Here is a 25,343-nt window from a genome sequence, read left to right as displayed (position 1 = left end):
GCGAGCGCGCGTGCGCCCCTCCTACGTCGCCGGGAGCCGGGCCAGAGCGAGCGCGGGCCCGGCGCGCAGGAGTGAAAAGGAGGCGGCGGCCGAGGCCGCGAGCGACAGATCCCGGCGCTGCGAGCAGGCGCTCTCTGCGGCGGGGTCGTTTCTTTTCTCAATTCCTTAAAAAAAATTAAATCTAAAAATCTATTTTTTAAATGGCGCTGGCCCGGGGTGGGCGGGCGGCTTTCTCTGCATCGAGATGGGCTTTGCCGATTCCGTCGTGGGCACCGGTGGTGGCCTGATTGTCAGTTTTCTCCGAGCGATTTCGAGGCCAGGGGCCGAGCCGTGCACGTAGGCGAGGCTGCCCCTGAGCGGCCTGGCTCGCGGCGTCGTGGTTGTCGTCGGGGGCGGAGGACAGCGGCCCGCGCGCCCGCGCTCTGCAGACCAGCTGCAGGCCGGCCGAGGGCGAGGCTCCCGCCGGGTGGCGAGCCCGGCCCGCGCGCAGTCCGGCGGCCCGCGAGTGCGTCCTCTCCTGCGGCGCCGGGAAGATGGAGGCTGTGATTGAGAAGGAGTGCGGCGCGCTCGGCGGCCTCTTCCAGACTATCATCAGCGACATGAAGGTAGGACGCCGGGGCCCCGCGCCCTGACTCCGCAGGCCTGCGCCAGTAGCCGCCCTGCCCGCGCCAGCGGCGTGACCGCCTGCCTGCCACCTGCGGGAGCTCGCGGCCGCCGGCGTCACCTGCTCCCCGGCCGGGCGCTGTTGCGGGCGGTCACCAGGCGGGCGACCCCGGGGGTGCGTGCTGCCTGTACCGCGTCCCGGCTCATCCCAGGGGGCGGCCTCGGCTCTTTCCTCTGGCGGCTCGGGGCCCTCCTTGGCCCTAAGTTTTCCATTGTCTGTCCCCGGACTGAGTGTTCGCGCCCCGTGGAGCCTGGACACCCGGGCGGGCACCTGCTTCCCTGGGGCTCGGGGTGGGGACTCCTGGCGCGGTGGAGCGGAGGGAGTGAGGCTCGGCCTGGCCTCGGAAGGAGCCCTCTGCCTGGTACATAGGCGGGAGGTCTCCCTCCTCGGCTTTCAGGTCTACCTGGAAGCGGGGTGGGGGACAAGTTAGGTATTAATTGTGCTGTTGCAAAGCTGGTCAGAGTGTCCATGCCTTCCCTTAATCCTTGTGTCGGGGTCACGGGACAGAAGTTCCCAGAGAAGCCCCGTAGGGGCTCCTAAACTAAGGTTTCCAACCTGAAAGCAAGATCTGGGGCCCCCAAACAACTGTGTCTCACCCTTTCAAAACACACACAGACACACACACACACCCACCCACCCACTCCACCATTTCTGTCGGAAGGATCTTGGAGGTTGTGTGTGTGCGTGCGTGTACGTGCGCGCGTGTGTGTTGGGGGTGGGGAACAACACCCTGGCTTTTTCCTGCAAAGGGTGGGACTGGAGATAACCTGATCCTCCTATGTGGATTTTCTGGGGCAGAGATAGACCGGGGCCCTGTGTTACTCATCCATAGGAAATACAGCCAGCCTGAATAGCTAGCTGGTGGTAGCAATTGGGGGCGGTGAGTCGGGGGATTTTTTTTTTCGTGTGTATTTAGGGAGCTTCTCTTTGGCTCCAGTCCAGCTCTCATTTGCCTCGACAGATCCGGGGAGGGGGTGTTTAATTAAAAGCTCGGCTTCCAAAAGAGTGGGCAGGTTTGGAAAGCTGTACGGGCAAGTGGGTGTGGACAGCCCCTCTTAAGCCGCTGCCTGGCGCCTGGAGGAGCTTTTGTCTGATGAAGTGCAAGGTTTGGAGAGGCTTCATGCCTCGGAGATGGACTTTGGTAAGGAATGCTCAGCTATCGCTGCCTGCTTTCCCTTTTTGGAACCATCTGCCACCTCACCCATGGTGAACTTTGTCAAGGTGCCTCTTCTTGGTTTTGTCCATTTAAAAATCCTTCATATCTTGTGTCTTTTGTCAGAAATGGACATTTGTGTGGCCTCATCTGCAGCCAGACCCCGCATGCCCAGGAATGCCTCTAATCCAGTCATTCGGAATTAGATGGATTAGGTCCTCTTCAAAGACAGTCCCTTTCATTCCTTTGCCCCGGTCCACGTTGAATTAACGAAGTGCTCTTTTGAACAAAGATTGGTGCCCCTTCTCTGGGCTCCCACATTTATTGTTAATTTAAATTCTCCACGCCTTATAGTCAAACAAGATTTGGTTTGAGGCACACATGGTAGATTCTGATCTCCGGGAGAGGAATTTGAGATGGGTTGGTAAAGCTGTTTGTGTTTTTTGGAGGAGAGGAGGTAAATAGATGTTTCCAGTCCCTGAGCAGTAATGAGGAACCCAGGGCCCTGACTGAGCTCACTGCAGCTCTAGAGTGATCACACCTGGAGTTTTCTCTTTCTTTGTTCTTTAACCTAGAATACAGACTCAGCTCTTCCTATCCCCTGGTTTGAATCCACAGCCAATCCACACCCCTTGGGAAGAAGATAATCCTTCCCACAGGGGTGGACTGTCATGTGTACCTGCCATATCCTAGTTGCCTGCCGGTGTGCACTGTCCAGGAACCTGCGAGTGCTAAGGTTTTTTTTTTTTCAAGGTTCCAGTTAAAAATAAAATCTCAGAGTCCCTTCAGTACTGACTCTTGAGTTTGTGGATCCTGAATTTTTTTCCTTTGGGCTCCATAGGTTTAGTCAACACCCTGTGGGAAAGCATTTGTTTGATAGGCTTTTGGTTTATATTGTTTTGTTTTGGCAGTAAAAGATTTTAAAAGCAAAATAGGGCAGAAGACTAAAGTATGTGTTGGTTTCTGCAGGATTTTAGGCTTTTGGGAAGTAGAGGGATAAGGAAAAATGGGGTATCTGAGTTCCAGGATTATTTATGATGAGAGAATTGCTGAATATTTTTTACAGTTTCTTCTTCAGACTTTTTCATAAAGTAGATGCAGTGATATTTTAAAATGGAAGTTAACAAAATTAAAATTTGATCAGATGGGTAAGCAGTATAGAGTATACAGATGCACACAGTTGCCAGGAAAGTCAAGTTTTTCATACCTGGAGGGAGCTGACTTTGTATTGCCTTGCTGCTCTTTTTAGCTTCTTTAAACTCCCGTGACACATTTATCATGACTTTGGTCCCCTTTCAGTTTGCTTTGAGGGAGAAGTGTTAAATGTTAGAACTGATTTGGAATGCCATCTTGATACCATTTTTAGGTTATTTTCTTAAAAGTCATGTTGAATGGGGTTGAGGAAAGGGTAAAGAAAATGCTTTTCTAAGTAACATTTGTTTCATTAAAATGTAGGGCAGCACAGGAAGGGAATCAGTTTCCTCTTTGGAGGAAAAAAAAAAGAAAACAGAAAATAGAGTGATTTCCAGGCCTGATACCATCCATCTTCTAAAACTAAATAGAGAGGAGTCTTGGTGCCTTTTAAAGAGTCTTCACCCAGTCCTCAGCTGTTACGGTATGTGTAATTTACCCTTTTCAGGAGAAGGGCATGGAGGAAATCCTCACTTTTCTCCCTTGGAATAGAGCACCATGCAAAATAAGCAGCAGCTGTTAAGTAACTTATTGATTCCTCAAGGAGAGGAAACCTGATGTTTTCCCCTTGCTCCCACCCTGCTGCGGTGGTGTCACTAATAAGTGGTGGTGTGCAAAATCACTTACTGGTTGCCCTTGCCCCGATCGGTGTAAATCACCCATCAAATCGTCTGGTGCGCGTTGGTCCCAGAGGAAGGGGGAGACCAAAGCTATTCATGTGGCTGGAGGGAAAGTTCATTGCTTTGCCTGGGTTAGCAGAGGTCTGGCAGTGACTGGGGACCACATTAACGAGGTCCTGGAATTTTCTTTTCTTTCTTTCTTTTTTTTCTTTTTTGTTTTTATCCAAGTCCTAGGAAGGACAGTCTAAATACTGTAAACAGATTTGTGTTGTTGCTTTTAAGTAGTTGAACCAGCATCTGGTGGTGGTTAGGGGGTTTTTAAGACCAGGGGGCTTTGGTGGCCAAACTTGAGGGCACCTCACCCTGGGGCTGTCTGTCTTCTTTTAATAATTAACTTTAAAAAAAAGTTGGATGCTAAAATCAAATACTTTCCTTACCATTGTTGCTCAAGCCTCAGAGTCAGGAGCTGTCAGCTGCCGCAGGAGCACTTTGCCCTGGGTGAGCAGAGGGTTCAGGCTTATATAATGTGACTGGGTGGAAAACAGCCAACCACACCTGACTGCTTCTTGCCACGTGTCACTGTAGACAGGGGTGTCCTGTTACTGGCACCTGTGCAGAGCAGAATGGGGGCCTTGTTCAGTTCCTCCCTGCTGTGCCCTGCTTCCCTTGGCTACTAGTATCCTCTGTCCTAAGTTCTGCCTAAAATTAGAGCTGCTAAAGGGAGTTTGAGTTTGATGGAAATCTCTTTGTGGCTTAAAAGCATGGTATTTTCCCTCGCTTATCATGAGATCAAGAGCGTGGGTAGTGGGTCCAATACTGGATCATGATTGTAGGCCTGTTTGTTTCCCTTGAGCTGACTTGGGGTTCCTGTCAGGAGAGAGGTTCCCTTTCTTGGTGCTGATGGAGGGCCCACTACTCGGAAGGTCTTTTGCTAGGCCCTGCTCTGGATAGCTGCTGACCCAAGGGCTGTTGCCTGGCAATGGCAGGCAGTACAATGTGGAGGCTGAAGAAAGGGAGAGCGTTGGTCCCTGCCTGACTTCCCTTTGATGCTTCAAACCAGTTCTCTAGGATGACACTGAAAACTCAACCAAGGCCTCAGCCAGTGGCCAGGTACTGTGTTCTCGAGGTGAGCCGCTCTGTGTAGATGCTGGCAGCCACACAAAGACAGCAAGTAGAGTCCTTGAAAAGGACAGATGGGCCCCATGTTGGCTTTTCTCTTAGCAAATGGCTGTGTCTGGCCAGGGTTTTACAGCTTCCTCATTGTGGGCCAGTGGGAGGAGGAGGTGAAGATATCATAAAATCACCGGCAGGCAACTGCCTGGAGTGGGTGCTTATTCAGAGATTAAGGGTCTCTTCTGTGTAGATCAGTCTTTCCGGTTGAGTGTTTCTGGGGAAAATCTCCTAGAGACCTTATTTAATCAGATTGTTTAGAACTTGTTTGATGTTCTGAAATCCTATGATTTATAATGTCCCAGAGAGAAGGTTGTGCCTGGCTCAGAGTTTGCATGGAAGGGAGGCTTAGTAGGCCTTGAAATCACTAGGTACATTTCTTCATTGAAATCACTAGGTATATTTCTCTAGTAACATGTTCTCATTCTGTAGCTTTTATTATTGGCTGAGTTGTAGGCACCAAACTTTGCTAAGATTTAAGCAAACAGAAATATAGCATTCCTGGTTACATTTGCATTTCCCATGAACAGAGCAATTTTTAGTGTGTCCCATACAGGCTGTGTCTTCTCAGCTGCTGACCACTTACCCTTTGACCTCTTCTTTTGCATCTTGGCTGTAGAGAAAAGAAAAAAGTTAAAATGATATTTGTTAATTTGACTAGCTCATTTGAGGTTGTTAAAATGCTTGGAGGGTGAAAAGGTTGAAACTATTGATCCTTTAGATGCTTTATCTATCATTTTGTCTTGCCTTTTCTGTCTTTTCAAGGATGTGTGGCGGCTGGCAAGAGTCTTTTTGCAGTGAGACCTTTTAGATGTTCAAATTACTTACGGAAAAATGAGATCATTTGAGTTCCCCATTACTTCTTGGTAGTGCCTTCAGGAGACTTTCCCCCAAAACCCACACTTCTGCAAAAACAAATAACACTCCTCTAACCAAACAAGAGCCAAAAGGACAGATTTAGCTGCTTAGGACATTGGACAGGATGTATTTGGGGCCTGTTATGTGGAACTGACTGATGCCTTGAGCTGTTAGCTCTGATTTGTAGATTGCATTGCTGATCTGGCCTTATTAAGTAGCAGTGGGAAAGACAGAGTAAATTAATTGGCTGAGTATTAAGAAGACCTATTATATTTGATTGCCAAAGTTCTACCTTGAATTAAATTCAAACTGCAAAAGCTTTTGTCTGAGTATGTGCCACAGAAACAACCCCAAAGCCATTCCCAGTGCACATTCCTTCTGAGCAGCCCATCCATTCGTCACAAAGCCTTGGTCTTGGCCTGGGGGCTCATTCGTCTCTGCCGCAGGCTCATTTAGATGAGGTGGCTGTTTTTCATCCACTGTGCAGTATGAAGGCTTTGGCTGTGTTCAGTGCTCTTGTGTGCCACCTGGCACACAGTAGGGCTCATTGTTCTTTGAATGTACTGAATAGGGGCGTAGAAAGGACTTGGTGTGGACGTACTATGTGCCAGGCTCTGTGTTATGTGCTTGGTGTGCATGATGTCCTATTGTCTCCTCCTCTACCTCACTTTATAGGTGAGAGAACAGATGCGTGGAGCAGTTCATTAGGTTCTGTGAGGCCGTGGTGGGGTGGAACTGGTATTGAGATCTTGACCTATGACCCAGAAGCTAGATTGCATTGGTATAGTGGAGAGGGTTGGGATTTACTCCTAGAATACAGCGCTTTACTTGCTTGAGTCCTGCAGGAGGCTCAAGGGGCCGGGGCATCAGGATCTGCTCTGTTTCCAGCCCAGAGCCATCCTGTAGGAGAGGCCTTGAACCCAGTGACTGGGAGGACTCTTTAAAGCTGGGAAGCTCTAACCCAGCTATCACCTCAGTGGAAAACCTTTAATTTTGGATGCATTGGCATATTATGGCTTCCTTCCTTTTCCTCCTTGCTGATCTTCACCAGGTGACTTGGCATTCATTCCCTTTCCATTCGCTTCTGTGGTGTGCAGAGGGTAGAGGAGCTTCAGGCCCAGGCCAGTCCTCTTCCACACATGCAGACCATGAGGTGGCCTCCGTGACTGCCGTGGGTTCAGAGACTGTGGTCCCTGGGGCTGGGCTGCTATGCAAACCTGGCACCTCCTCCCTCTTCCATAATCATATGCATTAACCAAGTTCACCCAGAGTTCATGACTCCTCAAAGGGAACTCTTTACCTTGAGCTCATTTTGTGTCCAGACCTGAAACTCTCTTGTAAAAGAGCTTTCTGTGTTTAATTACCTCTTGGGAGCCTCTAGTTTGTATTGAGTTGGTAGAGCCCTTGCAAATCTGCCTTTGGAGTTGAGAGGCTGGCCAAAATACCTCCTTCCTGTGCAGATTCTTGGCATAGAGAGACTTGGTCCTAGTTTCTAAGTGGTTTTTCGTTTCCTGTCTAGTTTAAGTGGGTGAAAAAAGCATCCGTTGAGTGTCCTTTGAACTGTGTGTCTTTTTATTTGCTTTCCTTGCCTCAAAGAATTGGACAAGCAATAAAAGCAATGGCTTGGTCAGCATCAGCAGCCTCTTGAGCTGCTGCAGGTGGGTGGCAGGTGTTGTCTGGGATTCTCTTCCTTGCCACCTACCGCACAGCAGGGCTGTCCGGGGAGGAGGAGTGGGTTTGGACAGGGATGGAGATTCTGGGCAGGTGGAAGGGCCATGGTAGCAGGGAAGGCTTCCCTAATTCTGGGAGTTTGAAGGTCTGGGCTTAGGTGCTGTTCCTGAGGCTCCTACTCAGTGCTCTGGATACATTCTGGGGAGCAGGATTTTGAAGGCACCTCAGGTGATGCTAGCATGTAGCCAGGGTTGAGAACCACTGAGCTGGCAGAATTCCCTCACGCTTTCAGCCCCTCAAAGTGTTCTCTTAGTCTCACCCAAGTCGGAATAAAAGCACCTTTAGATGCTAGCACAATGTGGATATACTTACCCTGCAGATTAAAGGTTTCGACATGGTGAATTTTGTTATTTGACTTTTTACCATATTTAACAATAAAAATTTTAAAAGTTACAGTGAAACATTAAGTTAGTTTTTGAGTGGTATGGGGGATTGAACTCAGGGCTCACACATACTAGGCAATTTCTGTACCATAGCTACATTCTAAATTGCAATGAAAATTATCAGCAACAAAAATGTATTTTAGGATTCTTTGCAGAGTTTTATTAATCTATAATACACGCTTTTCTGTAAGGTGAAAATTGTCAGATACATTTGCTGCTGGCCACATGTGAGGACGGAGTACATGAAAGGTGGCTAGTGTAATTAAGGAACTGAATTTTTAATTTGATTCACTGTAAATTAGCTTAAATTTAAATAGCGACGCAGGGCTAGTGGATGCTATCCTGAACAGCAAAGATCGACAACAAAGTACGGAAAGAGAGCTAGAGAGCTGGAGTGCCTGCTTCGAGTTAGCTTTCTGCTCACTTTCTCCCTGCTGGCCACAGCATGGCCCTGAAGTCCATCCTGTGCAAATTTCGGGAGTGACTGCTGACTTTGGAGCCAAAGGGATCTGGTTTTGAGTGCTGTAGACAAGACACTCGCTCTCTCTGTGCTTGCTTCCTCTTCTGTAAAATAGGTGTCATGAAGTACCCACCTTGTGGGGTTGTTGTGAAATGAAGAATTGTGAAAGTTGCACGTGCGCCTGGTGCCCAGACCCTCGTATGTTAGCGGCCATAGCATTATGTCCTGTGGATTTGGGAATGGAGTTTTCTGTAATTCCTAGCAGAGTACCCTGCCCATAGTGACACTTAGATGTTTCAGAAAAGACGAGAAAGTTGTTTTTAGTTAGATCACACAGTACAGATGAGAGTGTGGGACTTCTCAGATTTTGACATACAGTGTAAGTAATTTGAGAGAACACGTTGCATACATTCAGCAAAATGACAGTGTACCCACTGTGTGCTGGGCGCTGCTGGCGGGTAGAAGGGCACCTATGAGCAAGATAGTCACAGTCTTTGGCCTGAAGCTGTTCATTCCAGAAAAGGGGGAGGGAGGTAATTAGAATTCAGTGTGGGTCAAGCCATGGCAGAGGTTTGTGCAAGATGTTCTGGGGGCCCTTGGGTGGGGTTCTGAGCCCAGTGTGAGAGTGGGAGGACAAAGTCACCGGAGACTTTGGTCTAGATGGCATGCAAGCTGAACACTGGGTTTTATTTTACTTATTCACTATGTATTAATATGCCTGGCACTACCAGGCCCTAAGTGCTTTGCCAAATAATGTAAAGACTCATTTAATCTCCCTACAACCCAGTCAGGGAGTGACTTGTAATTACCATTTTATAGTAACTGCTGCAGCCTGCATTTTAGACACAGGGAGACTGAGGTGGAGAGGTCAAGCCTCATCCTGTATGTAGCTGCTGGTGGAGGGACACTGGGAGTTGATTTCAAGCTGTTGCCTCCAAGGCCTGTGCTCTTGTCTGCTAGGCTGTTGCTCACAGCGTGGCGTTTTAGGATTTCCTTTCCAATTTCTGTAGTGGGTTCATTTCACTGATGATGACGGTCCTAGCTATACTTTTAGGACTTAGGTGGGGAGCCAGATAGAATATGTAAAAAGCCTGGCTTCCTCTGGGCTTCAAGAATCTTCAAAGAGCCTCCCTCTATTTCAAGAGGAATATGACTAGCTGTTGACCTGGAATCCAGGGGCAGTTGTCCCACCCACAGGTGCCTTTAACTTATCAGCAGAGAGAAGTCTGTGGGAGCTGTGAGGTCCAGGTGACAACTGTAGGACATGTTTGTTGTGCTGCAGGAACCCTCTCTCAAGGGTTGTGCAGTTACAGCTTGCGCTCTATAGGGCTGAGGGAAGTAGGAAAGGGGGAGACACTTCGGGAGGAGGCTGGAAATGCTGTAGGCTTAGTTCCCAAGGCGGCCTGGGTTTCACTTCTGAGGCCAGGCGCAGCAGCTGAGCATGCAGCCAGTAAGGAAGTCTTTGAGTTTGGTTTAATGGTTGCTCTTTGTTTTGAAGTGATTGTTTACTGAACCTTCAAAGCCACTTCCACAGCAGGATGTGATCTTGGGCCTGAATTATTCCATCAGACACCCCAATAGGAAGCAGGTAATGGGGAGCAGAGCCAGGAGGACCCGATGGCCAAGTTCTGAGTCTGAGCTGCTGCTGGCAGGACTGAGGTCGCCTTGTAACTGAAGGAGACCTGGAGTCCTCTGGAGCCTGGTCCCTGGGAACCTGGCCTCTTTGATGCTGTGCTGGCATTAATTAGGAGCACCCTAATTAAGTCACTAAGGAGGCAGCTTTTTCCTTAAAAAAAAAAAAATTAGCAAATGTTTTGAGAACATTTCACAAGGGATTGCTTCTCAAAGATTATGCAAGTAATGCAAAGTTAATGGAAGAAAAACTAGAAACTTAAATTAGGTAAAAAAAAAAAAAGTGACCCATAAACACTTGCTTATAAAATGGGTTAGGTATACATGCCCAGTGTGCACACACTTCAGACGGGTGTGTAGCCGATGCTGTGTTACCACTCCACGACCTGGTGTCCTCCTCTCTGTGGAGTTGTCAGACAAGCTGGCTTTGATAGCTGTGTGCTGTTGCACGGTTTTGTGTGTCTATAATTAATTCACCTGGTTGGCACATATTTGAGGACCTACTATGTGTAAGGTTAGGTTTGAAGTGCCAGGATAGCAGTGTAGGGAACAAAATGGACGCAAATCCCTCCTTTCCTGGAATTGACATTCTAGCATAGTAAGGATGGCTGGCAAGGAACAGAAGAATACATGAGTTGTCTTGTGTGGTTCTGTGCAGTGGGGAAAGACTGGGTAATGTGGTTGTTTTTTCAATAGAATAATGAAGGCGGCCTCCTAAAAGCAACTTAAGAATTGTGTGGATATCAGGGGGAGAATGTTCTAGGCAAAGAAGGACCATGTGCCAAGGTCCTGGGGTGGGGAACCACTTCCTACATTGCGATTTAGGTTGCATCCAGTTTTTCACTAGTTGTGAAGAAAACTTGAGTGAGTGTATCTTTGTAGCTAGACATTGATTTACACTGATGATTCCCCCCTGCAGGATTTATCTCGGGTCCAAAGGTATGACTGTTGAAACCCACTGTTGAATGCCTTCCAAAGGGGATGTCTCAGTTCACATGCTTATGTGTGGGTGCTCATCCCTGGGGTTACTTCAGAATGAACTAGATGTGGACATTAGGATGAAGAAATTGCTGAAGTCCCAGCTTCCAAGGGCTCAGAGGAATGCGTGACATCCTATTTCTCACAGTGGTTTTCCAGTCTTGCTGTCTGCACTGTGTGTGCGCTTTGTAATGAGCAAGAGTGGCCCTGGGAGTGGGCAAAATACAGATTCCTAGGCCTCACCCTCTGAGACTTTGTGTAGATCCAGGGTGGATCAAGAATCTTCAGATTTTTATGAATACTTGGGTGATTCTCCCTGGGTCTTGCTGGACTTGCACCATTAGTATGGGGGTGTGGGGCGAGTACCTCCTCTGAAGCTTATGAGGTAAGAAGAAACCCCCTTCTTTTGTGCCCCCTATTACCCTGAGTGTACCTAGAGTATGTTCCAGGTGGACAAAAGGAGTTCTGTGCCCCCAGATAGCACCATCTGCTCTACTTCCTTTCTTTTGCTAGTTCTGTCTTTTGTAAGAGGTACTGTTTCCCTCTAACCTTTTTTTCCTTCCTCTTAGCCAGAAAAATTCCCATTTATTCTTTGAGATCCAGGTGAGCCCCACCCCTCACTGGGAAGCTTGTACTGTCTCTACCTTCCAATGCTTTATACCTGGAATATGTTACCCCTCAGGCCTTTGGGATTGGTGGTTGCCATGCCAACCTTCTTCCTAGACTGAGTGTCTTAGCAGGTCCACCTCTTATCTCTGCTTGGTCTCTCTCTCAGTGCCTATGCATAGTAGGTGTATATTAAACACCCCAGTCAGGAAGACTGGCATTGGATGTGAACTCATTAAAGCAGTGTTGGGCGCTAGTCACCCTTCTAAACACTCATATTATTTCCCAGAGTCTCATAACCATCCTTTGAGGTAGGATCTAACTACTAGATGATTTAGAGATGAAGACAGGGCAGCACTGGGTAATTAAGTAACTTGCCTAAGGCCACCCATGGAGTAGATCTGAAGTTGGGTAGACTGACTCTGGAGTCATGGTCTTAACCACCAGACACACGAGCCTTCCAGATTCTTCTCTCTCTCTCTCTCTCACACACACACATGCATACACACCCTATGGGTATAGAAATAGATACAGGTGTCACTTATTTGGGGAACTTTGGTGGCCCCCAACTCTTTACTGCCCATCAGAGTGTCCTTTCTGACAGCTTGGGTGGGATTGCCTTTACCCCAAGGGAGAAATCTGTTCCATAGACAGTGGCAGACACACAGTGTATGCAGGCTGCAATGATGCCGCAGCCCAGATGACTTTTGATGTGGTCACCACGCTGCACTTACCTGGGAAGTGCCAACACTTGAAAAAGATAGTTAGAGGGTACACACAGAGGTACTCAATTAAGGGAACAGAGATTAAACCTGTGCACCTCTGTAGGCCATGGTGTTTGTGCAAGATGCTGGAGGAATTGGCCCTGAGAACGGATCCCTAAAAGGCAGAAGCAGTTCTGGGTTTGAGAGGCAAGTCAGAGACGACACACTCAGGGAAGAGACGAGGACAAGCCTGAAGCGGTGGTGACAGGACTTGGGTTTTCTTGGGTGGTAGGTCACTGCGTGCTTGCTTTGGGGTCACTATCTCATGTAGACACTCATGGGCAGGAGTAAACAAATGGAGCAATAATAGCTTGGACCCTATACAGTGGAACAGGGCTTAGGAGGAACAGAAGACATACACTACCTGGGGAGGCATAAATGCACACAGATATTTCATATGAGCCCTTAGGTAAAAACTATCAGCCACTCTAGTAAGTTTAGCAGTATGTATGAGTCAATTTCAAGTTTTGAAATTTGAGGTTTCCAGACATGGAGGATCACCAGTCTAATAAGATGAACCAATGGAACATTTTCATTTTTAAAAGAAATGGTCAAAATTCGCAGCAGTTAATGCAGTAGACTGAATGTGAGGGCAGATCCTTTCCTGGTGTTGGACAGATGAATCCTCTGTGGGGCTGTTTTCCCTGGTAAGAAGCAGGTGTGAGATCCAGCGCTGCCAGCTGCCCTCCCAGGGTTGCTGTGAGCCGTCCAGGACCTCCACACAGGAGGGGTTGTTTGCACAATAATCAGGATGTCAGTGGGCTCTGTAGCTTTTCCCTTTGAACATTCAGTCACATAAATAGAAGGTGGCAGGGAGGCAGGCAGTCATTTACCACTTCTTCTCCCCCTGCCTTTTATTGGTGGGAGGGACTGTCTGGAATGATAAAGGAAATAACAAGGCAGTAAGTATCCAGTTGGGTTGTGTACGAGGTGGGGGCAGATTGGGGAAATGGAAAAATAGGGGGAGAAGGGTTTCACTGTCAAAGAGATGTGGAGCATGAAACACACACATTGTAAAACAGACCAAGAAACCTACTTGCAGTTGCTGGCCACTGATACCAGCTATGGTGGCCAACCTTATCTACCATGAAAGTGGTCCAGGACTGTGGACACTAGCACCTGTGGTTGCTGAACACTGGGAATAGGGCCAGTGGGGCTGCGGATGTGAATAATCTGTTTTATTCAATTTAAATTGAAACTTAGCCCTGTGGGGCTGATGGCTGCCCCATTGGATGGCTTGGGGATAGACAAAAGAATACTTACTGATAGAACTGAAAGAATAGAAAACTCTAAAGATACAGTTGACATATTTGTTTAGTTTTTAAAATTTTAAGTGGAGACATACCCATATGTCAGAAAACAGACAGTCTGGGCATCAGACCTAGTAGTCTAGTAGTGCAAGGGGAGGAAGAGCTTGCTTAATTAGAGTGTTACAGTTATCACTGGAGCAGCCTGTGTGGGGAGCTGGACGTGAGCACTTTCTGCAGTTCAGTCCTCCTTTTTATAGGCATATGTATTGTTGGTGTGCTTGGGCAAGTGGGTGAGGGTGGCAACCATTGATTATCCCCAGGGCTGTCATCCGAGTGATGGACAGCAGTAATTAGTGGATTAAGCAAGCCCCAATTAGAGAATAAAAGCCCCGGACTGGTATTTATGATGGATGGGCTTACCCAGGGCCTTTTATCTGAGGATCGTAGGAGCCCTTCATCTTACAGGCCGGGTGGGGAAGTGTGGTTTTGGGGACGGCACTGTGACAGGCATTCATGGGCCCTGTCCCTCATTCTGCATACCCACTTCTGGAAGCTGAGCAGATTCTTGTCTTGTGCTTGAGGAAGTGCAGAATCCAGAGATGTCCAGCTTGGACTGGAAGGAGCCAGGATCCTCTCACGCTCCCTTGCCTTCCTCCTCCTGGGGTCTTTGCTCACCAGGGGTTTACCCAGAAGGAGAGAAAGGGTACTGCTGGCCCTTCCTCATGCCCCCCCCCTTCTACAGTTGCTGTGGGCCCAGGAGGGGCACGGTGGCGTGGGTGTTAGCCATCCTTGAGATGCTCCCGAGAAGCCTAGCTTCAGGTCCGAAGAAAACCCCAAGATGAGCTACAACTACTCCAATCACACAAAAGAGGGCAGTTGTGTGTCCTTTCCTGGCTTTTTTCTGCACAAAGGGCTTTTCTTTGTTTTAGGTTGCCTTTTTTTGTGGAGGAGGCACCTGGCTGATTTCTAGGGTAACCTGCTGCTCTCTCTGGGCCTCTGGTTGAGATCAGGTGTGTGTGTTCTTGCCGCCTGCTCTTACCCCGGGTTCTAGCAGGATCCACATCTAAAGCATGACCAGACCAGCTGCCTGAGCTACGTTCTATAGCCCCAGGGCTGGGTTAGGCTGGACTGGAAGTTGGTTTTTTGGCTTCTTGGACTCCCCAGACTCAGGGAGCACTTGACTGAAAAGTCAGACAGATCTGGCATCAGTTTTGAGGTTGGATCCCTTTACTACAGTCTCTTTGGTCTCATTCCTCAGCTCTGAGGGGTCTTGTGAGCACGGAATGAGAATCCGTGCAAGGCTGTGCACATCGAGTGCAGTGGCCGGCAGCAGCCCTCAGATGAAATGAGCCACATCACTAGCACCACCTCAGACCAAGAAAAGCAAATCCTATACTTTTGCAGACTCCCCAGGGGATGGATTCTTAAGTTAAAGTTTGAGCAGTTGTGTCTGATACCTGGCAGTTGTTTAGAAGGGACAGATGCCTAAGGATCGCGGTGGTGACAGCAAAGCTTGGTAGGGTGCACAGAGGGCTGGTCCAGGCCTGTGCTGCTTAGCCTCTCCCTGCCGTGACCAGTGGTCAGCCGTCTTCTCTCTGGCATCTTCTTGCCAGGACCAGGTCCTCTGGGTTGGAACTCAGATCCCTGTGGCTTGTCCTCTGCTAGTTCCTTTTTTATTCTCCACTAAGTTGAGTCCCTTCCCTTATGACAGTCCTCCGAGCACTCTAGGACCTCTCACATTGACCTGGCCCTGGCCCTGGCCCTTGGCCTCCTCCTGTTCCCTGTATGGCAGCATGGTGTCCGGTTCCCTCTGCTTCACAGTGTGGCCAGGCTGGGAGAAGCGGTCACTGCATTATTTATGGAGTGCTGTTAACCAGCCATGCCAATGAATTACACAGTGTATTCTCCTGCAGTGTGTGTGGGATGCCTTCCTGGGCCTCTGTTTGACACAAAAGAAAGTGGGACACAACCCCAAGCCAAGTTCCAGTTGGCTGACTCCTGATCCTAGTGTGCCGCAGATGCCTGCCTGGGCTCTTGCCTCTGGGAGAGGAAGAGAGGGACTCAGGTGTTTCCCAGAGCTCCCACCTTGAGGATGGGGTGGGATGTTCTTGGGAGTTGGTGTAGGTGGCCACCACACTCTTGCAGAGTTCAGGGACACTGAGAAAGCGCTTTTTCTAAAAAGTAACATGACTTTATTACCCTTCTCTTCCCAAAGGAACCAGGCTGCTGCCAGATATGGGACCCGTGAGCCAGGTCCTCTTGTTACCTAACTGACTTGCCGTTTGTGTCACTGTCCATCTGAGGGCCAGGGATATAGCTCAGCTGCATAAGTGCCTGCCTGGCAAGCACGGTGCTGAGTTTGATTCCTGGTACCAAAAAACAAAAAACAGAAACAAAATGCTCTCCATCTGAGTGAAGCCCACCCTGTCTTCCTCTGCTGTCCGTTTGTAGTTCAATGTTTGTAGCTTGGTCACCCTCTCCACTTTGCCCATTTCCTGCTTCTCTGCAGTGAAGAAAATGTACCACTCCAGGGTTTCTTGGGAGAACCAGCTGTGTTCTCTGCTTTGATGTCCTTGTGCCCACTAAGCCTGTTACTGGAAGTGCCTTTCTTCCCTCCCTCCATTTCTGTGTCCTTGTCTTGCAGTTTATAAGGGAGGATCTCTGACTTATAGACAGCTAGTCCTATGCTGCGATGAACTGTGCGTGAATATGTCTGACCCTGGAATGTGGGTGAGAAGGAGGTGCATCAGAAAATTCTGGAAGAGGTGACAGTTGAACAGGGTAGTGATGGCTGAGTAGGAACTTTCAGTTGTTGAATCCTTGTGGAGGTGTGAAGAGAAGACAGTGGTGCTGTGGTGTGTGCATGGGAGTGTGGTGGGAACCCTGGCTTGGTGGCCAGAGAAGGTGTCAGTGGGTCATGTATTCAGGGAAGTCCCACCTCAGGTAGGAAGTGCGGTCGTCATGGGCCTCCTGTAGGGAGTCCTGTTCATTGCCTGTTGATCATTTTCTTTCCCTGTTTCTTTGGTAGGCCCTTTCCTTTCCCTCCGAGCCTGGTGTGATTGAGTTCTGTGTTCAACACCCTGAGAGGATCCCAGTGATGGCCTCCCGACCTCTCAGAACCCTCAGGTGGCTCCCGGGGAACAGTCTTTTTCCCTCTTCCTGGGACTCTGCCTGGAAGCACCCTAGGTGCTCGGCAGGAGCTTCATTTTCTTTGACATTGGTAGTCTGGAAAGTTGTGACACCTTTGTATACTCTCTGGAGAAGGTGAGGGGATCTGTGTGATTTTCAGGCCTCTGTGAATGTGCCCCACTAGGGACTCTTCCACTGGGACCAACACCCCTGGAAACACAGCGGGCACCTCAAGAAAGAGTTTTCTGGGACTTCTTGGTAGATAGGCTCAGGTTAGGAAATAAAGGACTGTGTTGGAATTGCTTTCTTATTAAAGTATTGTGTGTGCATCCCGTCTTGGTTAGCAGGTTTCTTTTGAAACTGGAATACGGTCTTCTCCACCAAATTGTATAGCAAAAAACCCTAGGGCCTTTTCTCTGTTGCTTTTTAATCCTTCTACAGTTACCTTCCTCCATTCTCACAACCTCTGAGCTTTTGAATTTTTGTAGTAAAAGTACTTTCAGGTAGAAACTTTTTTCCTTGAAAGAAACTTATAAAAAAATCTGGAATAACCCAACATCACCTTGCCTTTCAGTTTTAATAACATTTACACACTGTTTTTTTCATTTCCCAACAAGGAGGTTTTTGTCTTCTGTTCTTAGAAGTTGGTTTTTTAAAGACTTCATTAAATTACATACTGCTTAAAACAGGTGGGCTTGACACTCTCTGATAGATTGTCAAAGGAGAGAGCTTCTTCTGGCAGCCTTCTAGCTGAGTGGGTGTTCGTAGGTGGGGAGCTGTGTGCTGTACCCCTAGACGAGAGAGGGGGCCATCCTTTGGTTGCTAATTTGGTAAAGACTGAGATGAAGCTCCAAGTGGGGGCAGATAAGTAGTTTTTTAAGTGGTTTGGGCTGTCATCGTCTTCAGGAAGGCACATTCATCTCAAGGTTGAGTATTCCATTCTGCCATTTTCTCAGGAGTGGCAGACACATCATCTGGCAATGCACTCCCATCCACCTTGGTGTGTTGCTGTCTTAACTGTGGTTACCCTGAGGTGTGTGTTGCTCCCCACCTGAGCTGGCTCTGCACTTAGGGCTGAGAAAGACAGGCCTTGGCCTGGGTGCATGGTTTCATTAGACAGTTTTTAGCATCTTTCCCCATAACACGCTGAGTGAGATTACCTGGAGCCTTTGAGTACTCGGATCTGTCATGTCACATGTGTGCCTTTCTGTGTGTTGGGTACTGCACCGAGCCCCTTTTTATGTATTACCTAATTTGTTTATTCATACAGCTCTTTTGAGATATAATTTACATATCATGTATGTCACCCATTTACATTGGTACAACCCATTGGTTTTTTTGTATGTTCAGCATTGTACAACTGACCATGCACCATAATCAATTTCAGTATATTTTCATCACCCAAGATAGAAGTTCCGTAACCTTCACCAGCCATTTCCAGTCCCCACTATATTTCCTGTCCAGTCATTTCCTGTCCCTGGAACACAGTTCCTAACACAACTTAAAGGAGAGGTTTATTTGGCTCACAGTTTCCAAGGGGTTCAGTCCATGGTTAGCCCGAAGGCAGAAATGCACAATGAAAGGTGAAAGAGCATGGTAGAGGAAAGTCGCTTCATTCAGTGGCAGCCAGGAAGTAGAGAGAGAAGGGAGGAACCAGGAATGAGAATATTTGATTCCAAGTCACACCTTACCTCCAGCCAGGCCCCACCTCCTAAGAGCACATTTAGCTACTGAACTTATCAATGGATGAATCCACTGATGAATATAGCGCTCAGTAATCCAGTCACGTGAGACTTCCAAACACCTACGACTTCTAGGGGACGTTTTAGATCTAGACTGTAACACTCATCCCCCAGCATACCCTGGTAAACCTGGCCCAGGCAATTGTTTATTTATTTGTGTCTATATATTTGCCTTCTCTGCATTTTCTTCTCCCTCCTATCTGGCTATAATTATATTTCCTTTGGCCAGCATTTTCCCATCCCTCCCACCTCTTAAACACCCACACTGCTGGTAACCACCATGTTACTCCTTTTGTAAGATCAGTTTTTTAAAATTTCACAGAAGTCCATGTGCTACTTGTCTGTGCCAGGTGTATTTCACATAAAATAATGTTCTCCACATCTGCCCATGTTGTTGGAAATGACAGAATTTACTTTTATGGCTGAGTACTATTCTGTTGTGTGGATACACTGCATTTTCTTTATTCATTCACCGATTGATGGGCACTTAGGAGGATTCTACTTCCTAGCTGTCATAAACAGTGTCACAGTAAATGTGGGAGTGCATGTATATGACATAAATGTGTGATGTCATTTATTCCTGGTACCAACTTTGTGAAGTAATGACGTCCCCACAAAGAGGTCAAATGAGCTGACATTGTCACGTGGCAAGAGGGAAGTAGTGGGCAATGCTTCTAGACATCCTTAAGCTTTTTGAAAAGCTCTGTAGAGACCATATTCATAGGTGAGATAAGTCAGACCTGCATGTGTAAATGTGGTAGTGTGAGAACCTGAAAGTGTAAATACAATCCAAAAGGTACAATAGCTATTGTGAAAGGGAAAGAAACTGCTAGGGAAAGGAGAAAAGGAAGGAAGAGAAATATATATATATATATAGATATAGATATAGATATAGACACACAAACACACACACACACACACACACACATACATACAGAAATTATACTAGTAATTTCTGTTGGTTCATTGAAAACAGCACCTGGGCATCCTGTTCATTGAAAGGAACAGTTAATGCTTAATTTTTTTTGACCAATTTTACATGCCTGTAGCTGGTAATCTGAACAACTTTTTTGAAGATGACTGTATGCAATATAACAACCATTACTGATTTGCTATCATCTTGTTTTGAAATTGTGTATTGTTTGTAATGTTTTTTAAAAAAATTTTTATTTTCTTTAAAAAAAAAAGCTCTTCCCTGGGTTTTGTGGATTAGGAAGAGAGAGACTGGCTAGATGAGACTGAGTGAGGCTTGATACCCATGAAGGTGACCTCTGGACAGAGGTCCTAATTGCCAGTCAGAAGACTTCGATCCCCGCTCCTTAGTTACGTGGGTGGAGATGTTGAGGGGCTGTTCATCTCTGGACTTGGGACGAACATGGTAAATACTAAAATTGGGATCCTCGTGATGTTGCGTTGGGCCTGGACTGATGGAGATTTCAGTAGTGCACAATGATACACACTTCCATTTTGGGGTTGAAGAAATTCCCAAGGAACAAACATAGGATGCCTAGGTGCTGCTGGCAATAGCGCAGGTGTAGCTGCCAGAGGCTTCCCCCAGGAGCCAGTCAGACAGGATCTCTGCTTGATGCCGCTCAGTGTCTCCTGTGAGCACACTGTGGCGGCCAGAGAGGAGTCAATCCAGAGACGCTGCTTGGCCAGTCAGGTCTCGGGTGCACACATGCAGAGCTGACGTGATCTAGCACCATGTGTGAAGCAGATTGTAAATTCACGGTGCTGTTGTTGCCAGAACCTCTAATTCGATCTTAAATTCTTTTCATAATGACTTTATTGTTTTCATTAAAATGATAATGATCCTTATAAGAACAAAACAAACTCTAGACATAAAGGAAAGTACAAAGAGAAAAGTAGCACATTGGTTTAAATCTTAGCTTCTGGAGGTAACCTATTTAATGGTTGATCAGACCACTTTCTAAATGGCTCTGTACACGTTTTCAGACAGACTTGATAGCTAGAGAAATATATAAATAGGAAATTTTATAACAAAGATGTCCCTTCTAAGCATATTATTTTCAAAACAAAACCATATTTAATTCTTTTGACAGAAGACAACGAAACTAACATAAAGTAATACAAAATTGCTGAACTTCAAATAACTGTGTCTTCATGGCAATAAATTCATTTCTCAGAAGTCTCTGTAAGACAGTGATTGTGAACTGGGGGAGTTTTTGCCCCCTAGGGGTCATCTCGCAATGTCTAGAGATGTTGTGGGTTGTCATGTCTAGGGGCTGGAGCATTCTGGTGTCTGGTAGGCGAAGGTCGGTGATGCTGCTGAACATTCTATAGAGCCAGCACAGCCCCTCACAACAAGCAGTTACATAGCCCCAAATGCCAGGCATTGCCAAGTCTGAGAAACTGAACTGCGAGGGTCAGATAAGAAATTGATCACACTCCTCTAATCCCAGCACTCTGGAGGGTGAGGAAGGAGGATGGCTGTGAGTTCAAGGCCAGCCTGAACTACATAGTGAAACTCTGTCTCAAAAAGACTTAAAAAAAAAAAGAGAGAGAGATTGAGCTATAACAACAATTTCACTTTTTAATCAATTATAGTTTTAGATAATTTTGATTGGGCTTCTGTAAGGATAGATGGAGTGATTAATGTTATTTGATTACCCCTCTCCTCCTCGACAGTAAAATGAAGAGGCAGCATATGTTAGTTTTGCCTTGTCAAGGTTCTTAACCTACATTCTGTTGTGCAATTGTAATCCCACGTATTTGGTCTTAGTTTTCTGTTACAGTGCCGAATACCCCATCTCTAACCGTGGCCTACCCTTTGCTGGGTCACCCCTTGGTAGATTGCTGTTTGATCTCAGACATTCAGTGTGTAAGGGAAGGGAGGTGTCAGCTTGTGCGCTGGGTTGCCTTGGTCGGAGTTGCACCCACAGATTTGAGTTTTTGCCTGAGTGCCGTACTCACAAGCAGGCAGACCCGATGGATCGTTTCTAGCATGCTGTGGGGCGGGCAACAGAGTCTTCTGGAAGTGGGATGAGATTTGGCACTGGACTTTGACGAGACTTCAGTGTGGAAGCAGGGTTATCAGTGTTAACTCTCAGGGCTCCTAGAGGGCTGGAATGATAGCTGCATAGGCATCAAGGACAGGGTGACTGACAGGGCTGTCCTGGCAGAGTGATGCATTCCTTCTTGCCCGGTGTGCTGGGGAGCTACCTGTTGCTGTGCTATCCATAGACACTGGGGCTAAGCCATCAGCTAAGCAGCCATATTTAGGTCAGTTTGCCACCCTGAAATTCTGATAGTCTGATAATGTTTCCTGAGAGCCACCTGTCCTGAGAAGGAGTCCGGGTCACTCCAGGTCCTTCCCCCCTGCTGTGGGACAAAGGTGAGCACAGCCAGGGCCACCTCACATGAGCATGTGGTTCAGGATAGAGCCTCAGATGTTCTATATATCTTAAATTTGGAGCCACTATCTACTGACTCAAAAGTGTATGTGTTAGAGTTTTGCCAAGCTATTTCCCATCAGTGCCTGTAATGTTTGCAAGATGATAGGGCGTGAGCGCATTCTAAATCCGTTTCTGAGCCAACCCATGTATATATGGTCTGGGCAGCATATCAGAGGCACAGCAAAGGAAGACAGCCTCACGGATTGTTTCCTCCGTATAATTAGAATTGGGTGTTCTATTCATGTCGCAGTCAGATGCCTGTTGCAGTGTGACTTACCGATGGCTTTGTTTTGTTGCAGGGGAGCTATCCAGTTTGGGAAGATTTTATAAACAAAGCAGGAAAGCTGCAGTCCCAGCTGCGGTAAGTAGAGGCCTGTGTTCCACAGGCAAAGGCAGCTTCCTTGGAACAGATGGGGGTGGCATGGACCGACATGTACTTGGAGGTTACTCTGGGCAAAATTACAGACAGAAAAGCACATAGTGGGTTCTCTGACCGAAGTATGACCACTTGTTTCACCATGTGTCCTTGCCCGATTCCACGTAAAATCGGACTCATGTCTGCTCTGCCTCCTTCCACAGGAATTTATATAGCTCTCACGACGAGTCAGAAGTATATTAACTTGTTCAGATCTTACAACCTATAACATGAATTCAGTTACCAGCCCTGTTTTGCAGATGAGGAGACTGAGGCACAGATAAGCTAGACTACCTGTAGTTATTCTCTAGTAAATGACAGAGCTGTGATTTGAATTGGGCAGTATGCTCCTAGAGTCTGAATTCTTATCTATCTTTATTGCCTTTCATTATAAAGGGTGTAAAACCCACTGTTGACTGGGATATAATTTCATTTACGTGAAGTGTTTAGGAAAAGCATATCTGTGGAGACAGATGTACATTAGTGGTTGCCCAGTTCTGTGGATGGCAAAGGAGATTGGCTGAAAGTGGGTAAGAGGGATCTTTCTGGGGCAGTAGAAATATTCTAAAATTGGATTGTGGTGAAGGTTGTACAACTCTTACATTTACTAAAAATCATTGAATAGAATAGTATGCTTAGAAAGGGTGAATTTTGTGGTATGCAAACTATGCCTTCCTTAGTAAAGACGCTTAAACAACACGAGACCTGCTGTTGGCCTTGAGAAGCTGTCACTGCTGCCCCGTGTGCATGGGGACAAATCATTTCAGATGATAGGAAATGTACCAGCATCTCTTTGTTGAAGCTCCACCGTTTAAATCAGTGTGGAGAAAAGGGTACTGTTGTGCTCAATGGGTGCCCTGTGAGGGTCACAAGTAATTATTTGGGTGATTCTCATTCATGAAATTTGGGAAATGACGTCAGTAGTTTGGAGGGATGAGGAAGGTTCAGAGAGCAGCAGGGTCAGGAGGTGTTTCCAGGATAAAGAGCCCTGTGGACGCCAGGAAAATGATGGGGGACACTGTGGCTTTCACCACCTTAGCCTTGGGCACATCAGAGGGTGCTGCCTGGAGCTTAAGCCATAGGACTGCAGATTCCACGGCACCCCTCCAGGGGGGCAGAGAAGAACTGGAGAGGGATGAGCGTTTTTTCTGTCATTCCTTCAGCTTCTGGGGTGCTTGGATTTACAGAGTCCCAAGTGGGCCTACAGGTGGACTGTGGATTCTGGAGTATGGTGCCTTCTCCAGGTGCCCAGGCCTTTACCATTTCCCTACTCCAGAACTTGTAATTATAGTCTCCTCAGCGTGGAGTTCACACAGCTTCACCAGACTCACCTTCATTAGCTGCATCTCTTCCCCTACCTAGTTAATCACTACTTCATTCATTCATTCATTTGGTGGTACTGGGGAGCACACCCAGAGCCTTTACATTGCTCTACATCCCTGGCCCTTTTTTTTATTTTGAGGCAGAGTCTTGCCAAGTTGCTAAGTTGCCCAGACTGGGCTCAGACTTACCCTCCTTCTCCCGTCCTTTCAGAGTGCTGAGATTACAGGTGTGTGCCACCATACCAGCTCACTGTGGTTTTTAGATAGGTTAGTCTACGTCCTGTAGGAGGTCTTCTATTGCAGTAAAACATTTAGGCACATTATCACCATGCCCAGCCCACTTGTTCAGCCTTCTTTAGTTTTCTGGAAGGCTTTCAGGGTTGACCAGGAAAACTGTTTTCTTTCCCTTTTGCTAGTGAGGATGCTAAAGCTTAATAAACTTGTAAGCTATCTGGAACATACCCTGGCTAACCGGAGCCACGTGCCCTCTTTTAAAAGTTTTTTAAATAAGAATATCAAAAAAATTTTGTTGCTCATATATTTTAACTATGATAATATTATTTATACAGCGTAAGACTGTTCACTCAGTGCGACCCAGGTGAACCAAAGGTTGGACACCCATGACTTAATAAAACTTAAAATAATCTTAGCCCTGCTCTTAGAGGGTGCATCCTATTCAGTTTTAAAAAAACGTTTAGGCCTGCTGAGGGTGGGGACTATTTCTTTATTATTTTGTCAGAGTACTAGCATATGGCTCAGAGTTTAATTTTCTGTATTAGAAAAGGGATAAAGACTGCAGAGTAAGCATGTAAGTCTTGGTGCAGTTAAGCTAAACCACTCCAGATGTCTTATGCCTGTGTCAGAAGTGCAGTGTGACTGTCATTTAAAAGCTCTTACTTCCTCAGAATTGTCCTCTACCCTAATTTACATTGGAGCCTTAGTGACTCTGTAATATACAAGGCACCTCTACATCTGGCTCAGGAAATTTGGAGGATTGACATCAAGTCCAGTGAGAATAAATGCAGCCGTTATGTCAGATGCTAATTGTAAATCAGAATGAGCTATTTATAAATCCCTGGATGTTTGATAAAGCTGACTTTTCCAGGGTTTACATTTGATGTCAACTCTAAAAAATATGTTTCAAAGAAGAATTTTGTATGTATGTATGTCATTTTTAAAAAATTTTCCTTGCCCTACTGGAAACTGTCAGACCTCGTTTTGAAGTTTGGCCCTAAGGGACCACTTGCAGCACTTTTCAGGAACCTTTTGTTTCATGGCTATTTTTTTCCTTTCTCCATTTTTTTTTTTAATCTTTCTGAGACAGGGTCTCGCTATGCCGTTCAGGCTGGTGTTGAGCTCACTCTGTAGCCCAGGCTGGTCTCAAACTTGGAACGATCCTCCTGCGTCAGCCTCTCGAGTGCTGGGAGCGTGCGCCTTCACGCCCGGCTTCTTTCTCCATTTTAAACTCTTTACTTTCTAGTTCTTAGTGTTATTCTCCCTTCAGCAGCTTTGTCTTCTCAGATGTGTTCAGTAGAGAGTAGCACCACATAAGACACACTGAGAGACTGGCGTCAAGCTCTGAGTCTGGTTATAAAGTCCTTGAGCACTGGTTCTGGGGCCTTTTAGTTTGGAGTTATGGCTGAGGCATGGAATGTCACCTGTCCTTTATTGCATGATTTCCTGGGTCCCACCTCTAGGAACCAGCAGGCTACAGAGCACTCAAGAGGATGTTAAGAATGCAAAACATTTGTAGGATGTAATATAAGTATAGTAAATTTTCTCCATTTTCAGCTTTTAGAAATTCAGAAAGTGCAGTTTAAATAGCATCCTAATTGAAAAAATAAAACTTTAGTTCATTT

The 25,343-nt window shown here is 46.8% G+C and overlaps 1 protein-coding gene across 7 annotated transcripts in view; it reads left to right on the top strand.

Annotated features, from left to right (window-relative positions):
• Positions 1 to 25,343, top strand: part of Mtss1 (metastasis suppressor 1) — a 141,670-nt gene continuing 116,327 nt past the window's right edge. For all 7 annotated transcript variants that reach the window (XM_005410950.2, XM_005410952.2, XM_005410948.2 and 4 more), the window contains exons 1-2: positions 1 to 605; positions 22,047 to 22,108. In XM_005410950.2, the coding sequence (XP_005411007.1) occupies positions 534 to 605; positions 22,047 to 22,108 (134 nt within the window). In that variant the 5' untranslated portion in view covers positions 1 to 533. The remainder of the gene's footprint in view (positions 606 to 22,046; positions 22,109 to 25,343) is intronic.

The sequence above is a fragment of the Chinchilla lanigera genome, unplaced genomic scaffold (genome assembly GCF_000276665.1).
Source record: "Chinchilla lanigera isolate Chin_1 unplaced genomic scaffold, ChiLan1.0 scaffold00139, whole genome shotgun sequence".
Lineage (NCBI taxonomy): Eukaryota > Metazoa > Chordata > Mammalia > Rodentia > Chinchillidae > Chinchilla > Chinchilla lanigera.
Note: the sequence above shows the minus strand (reverse complement) of the source record. Positions and strands in the feature narration are given on the sequence as shown.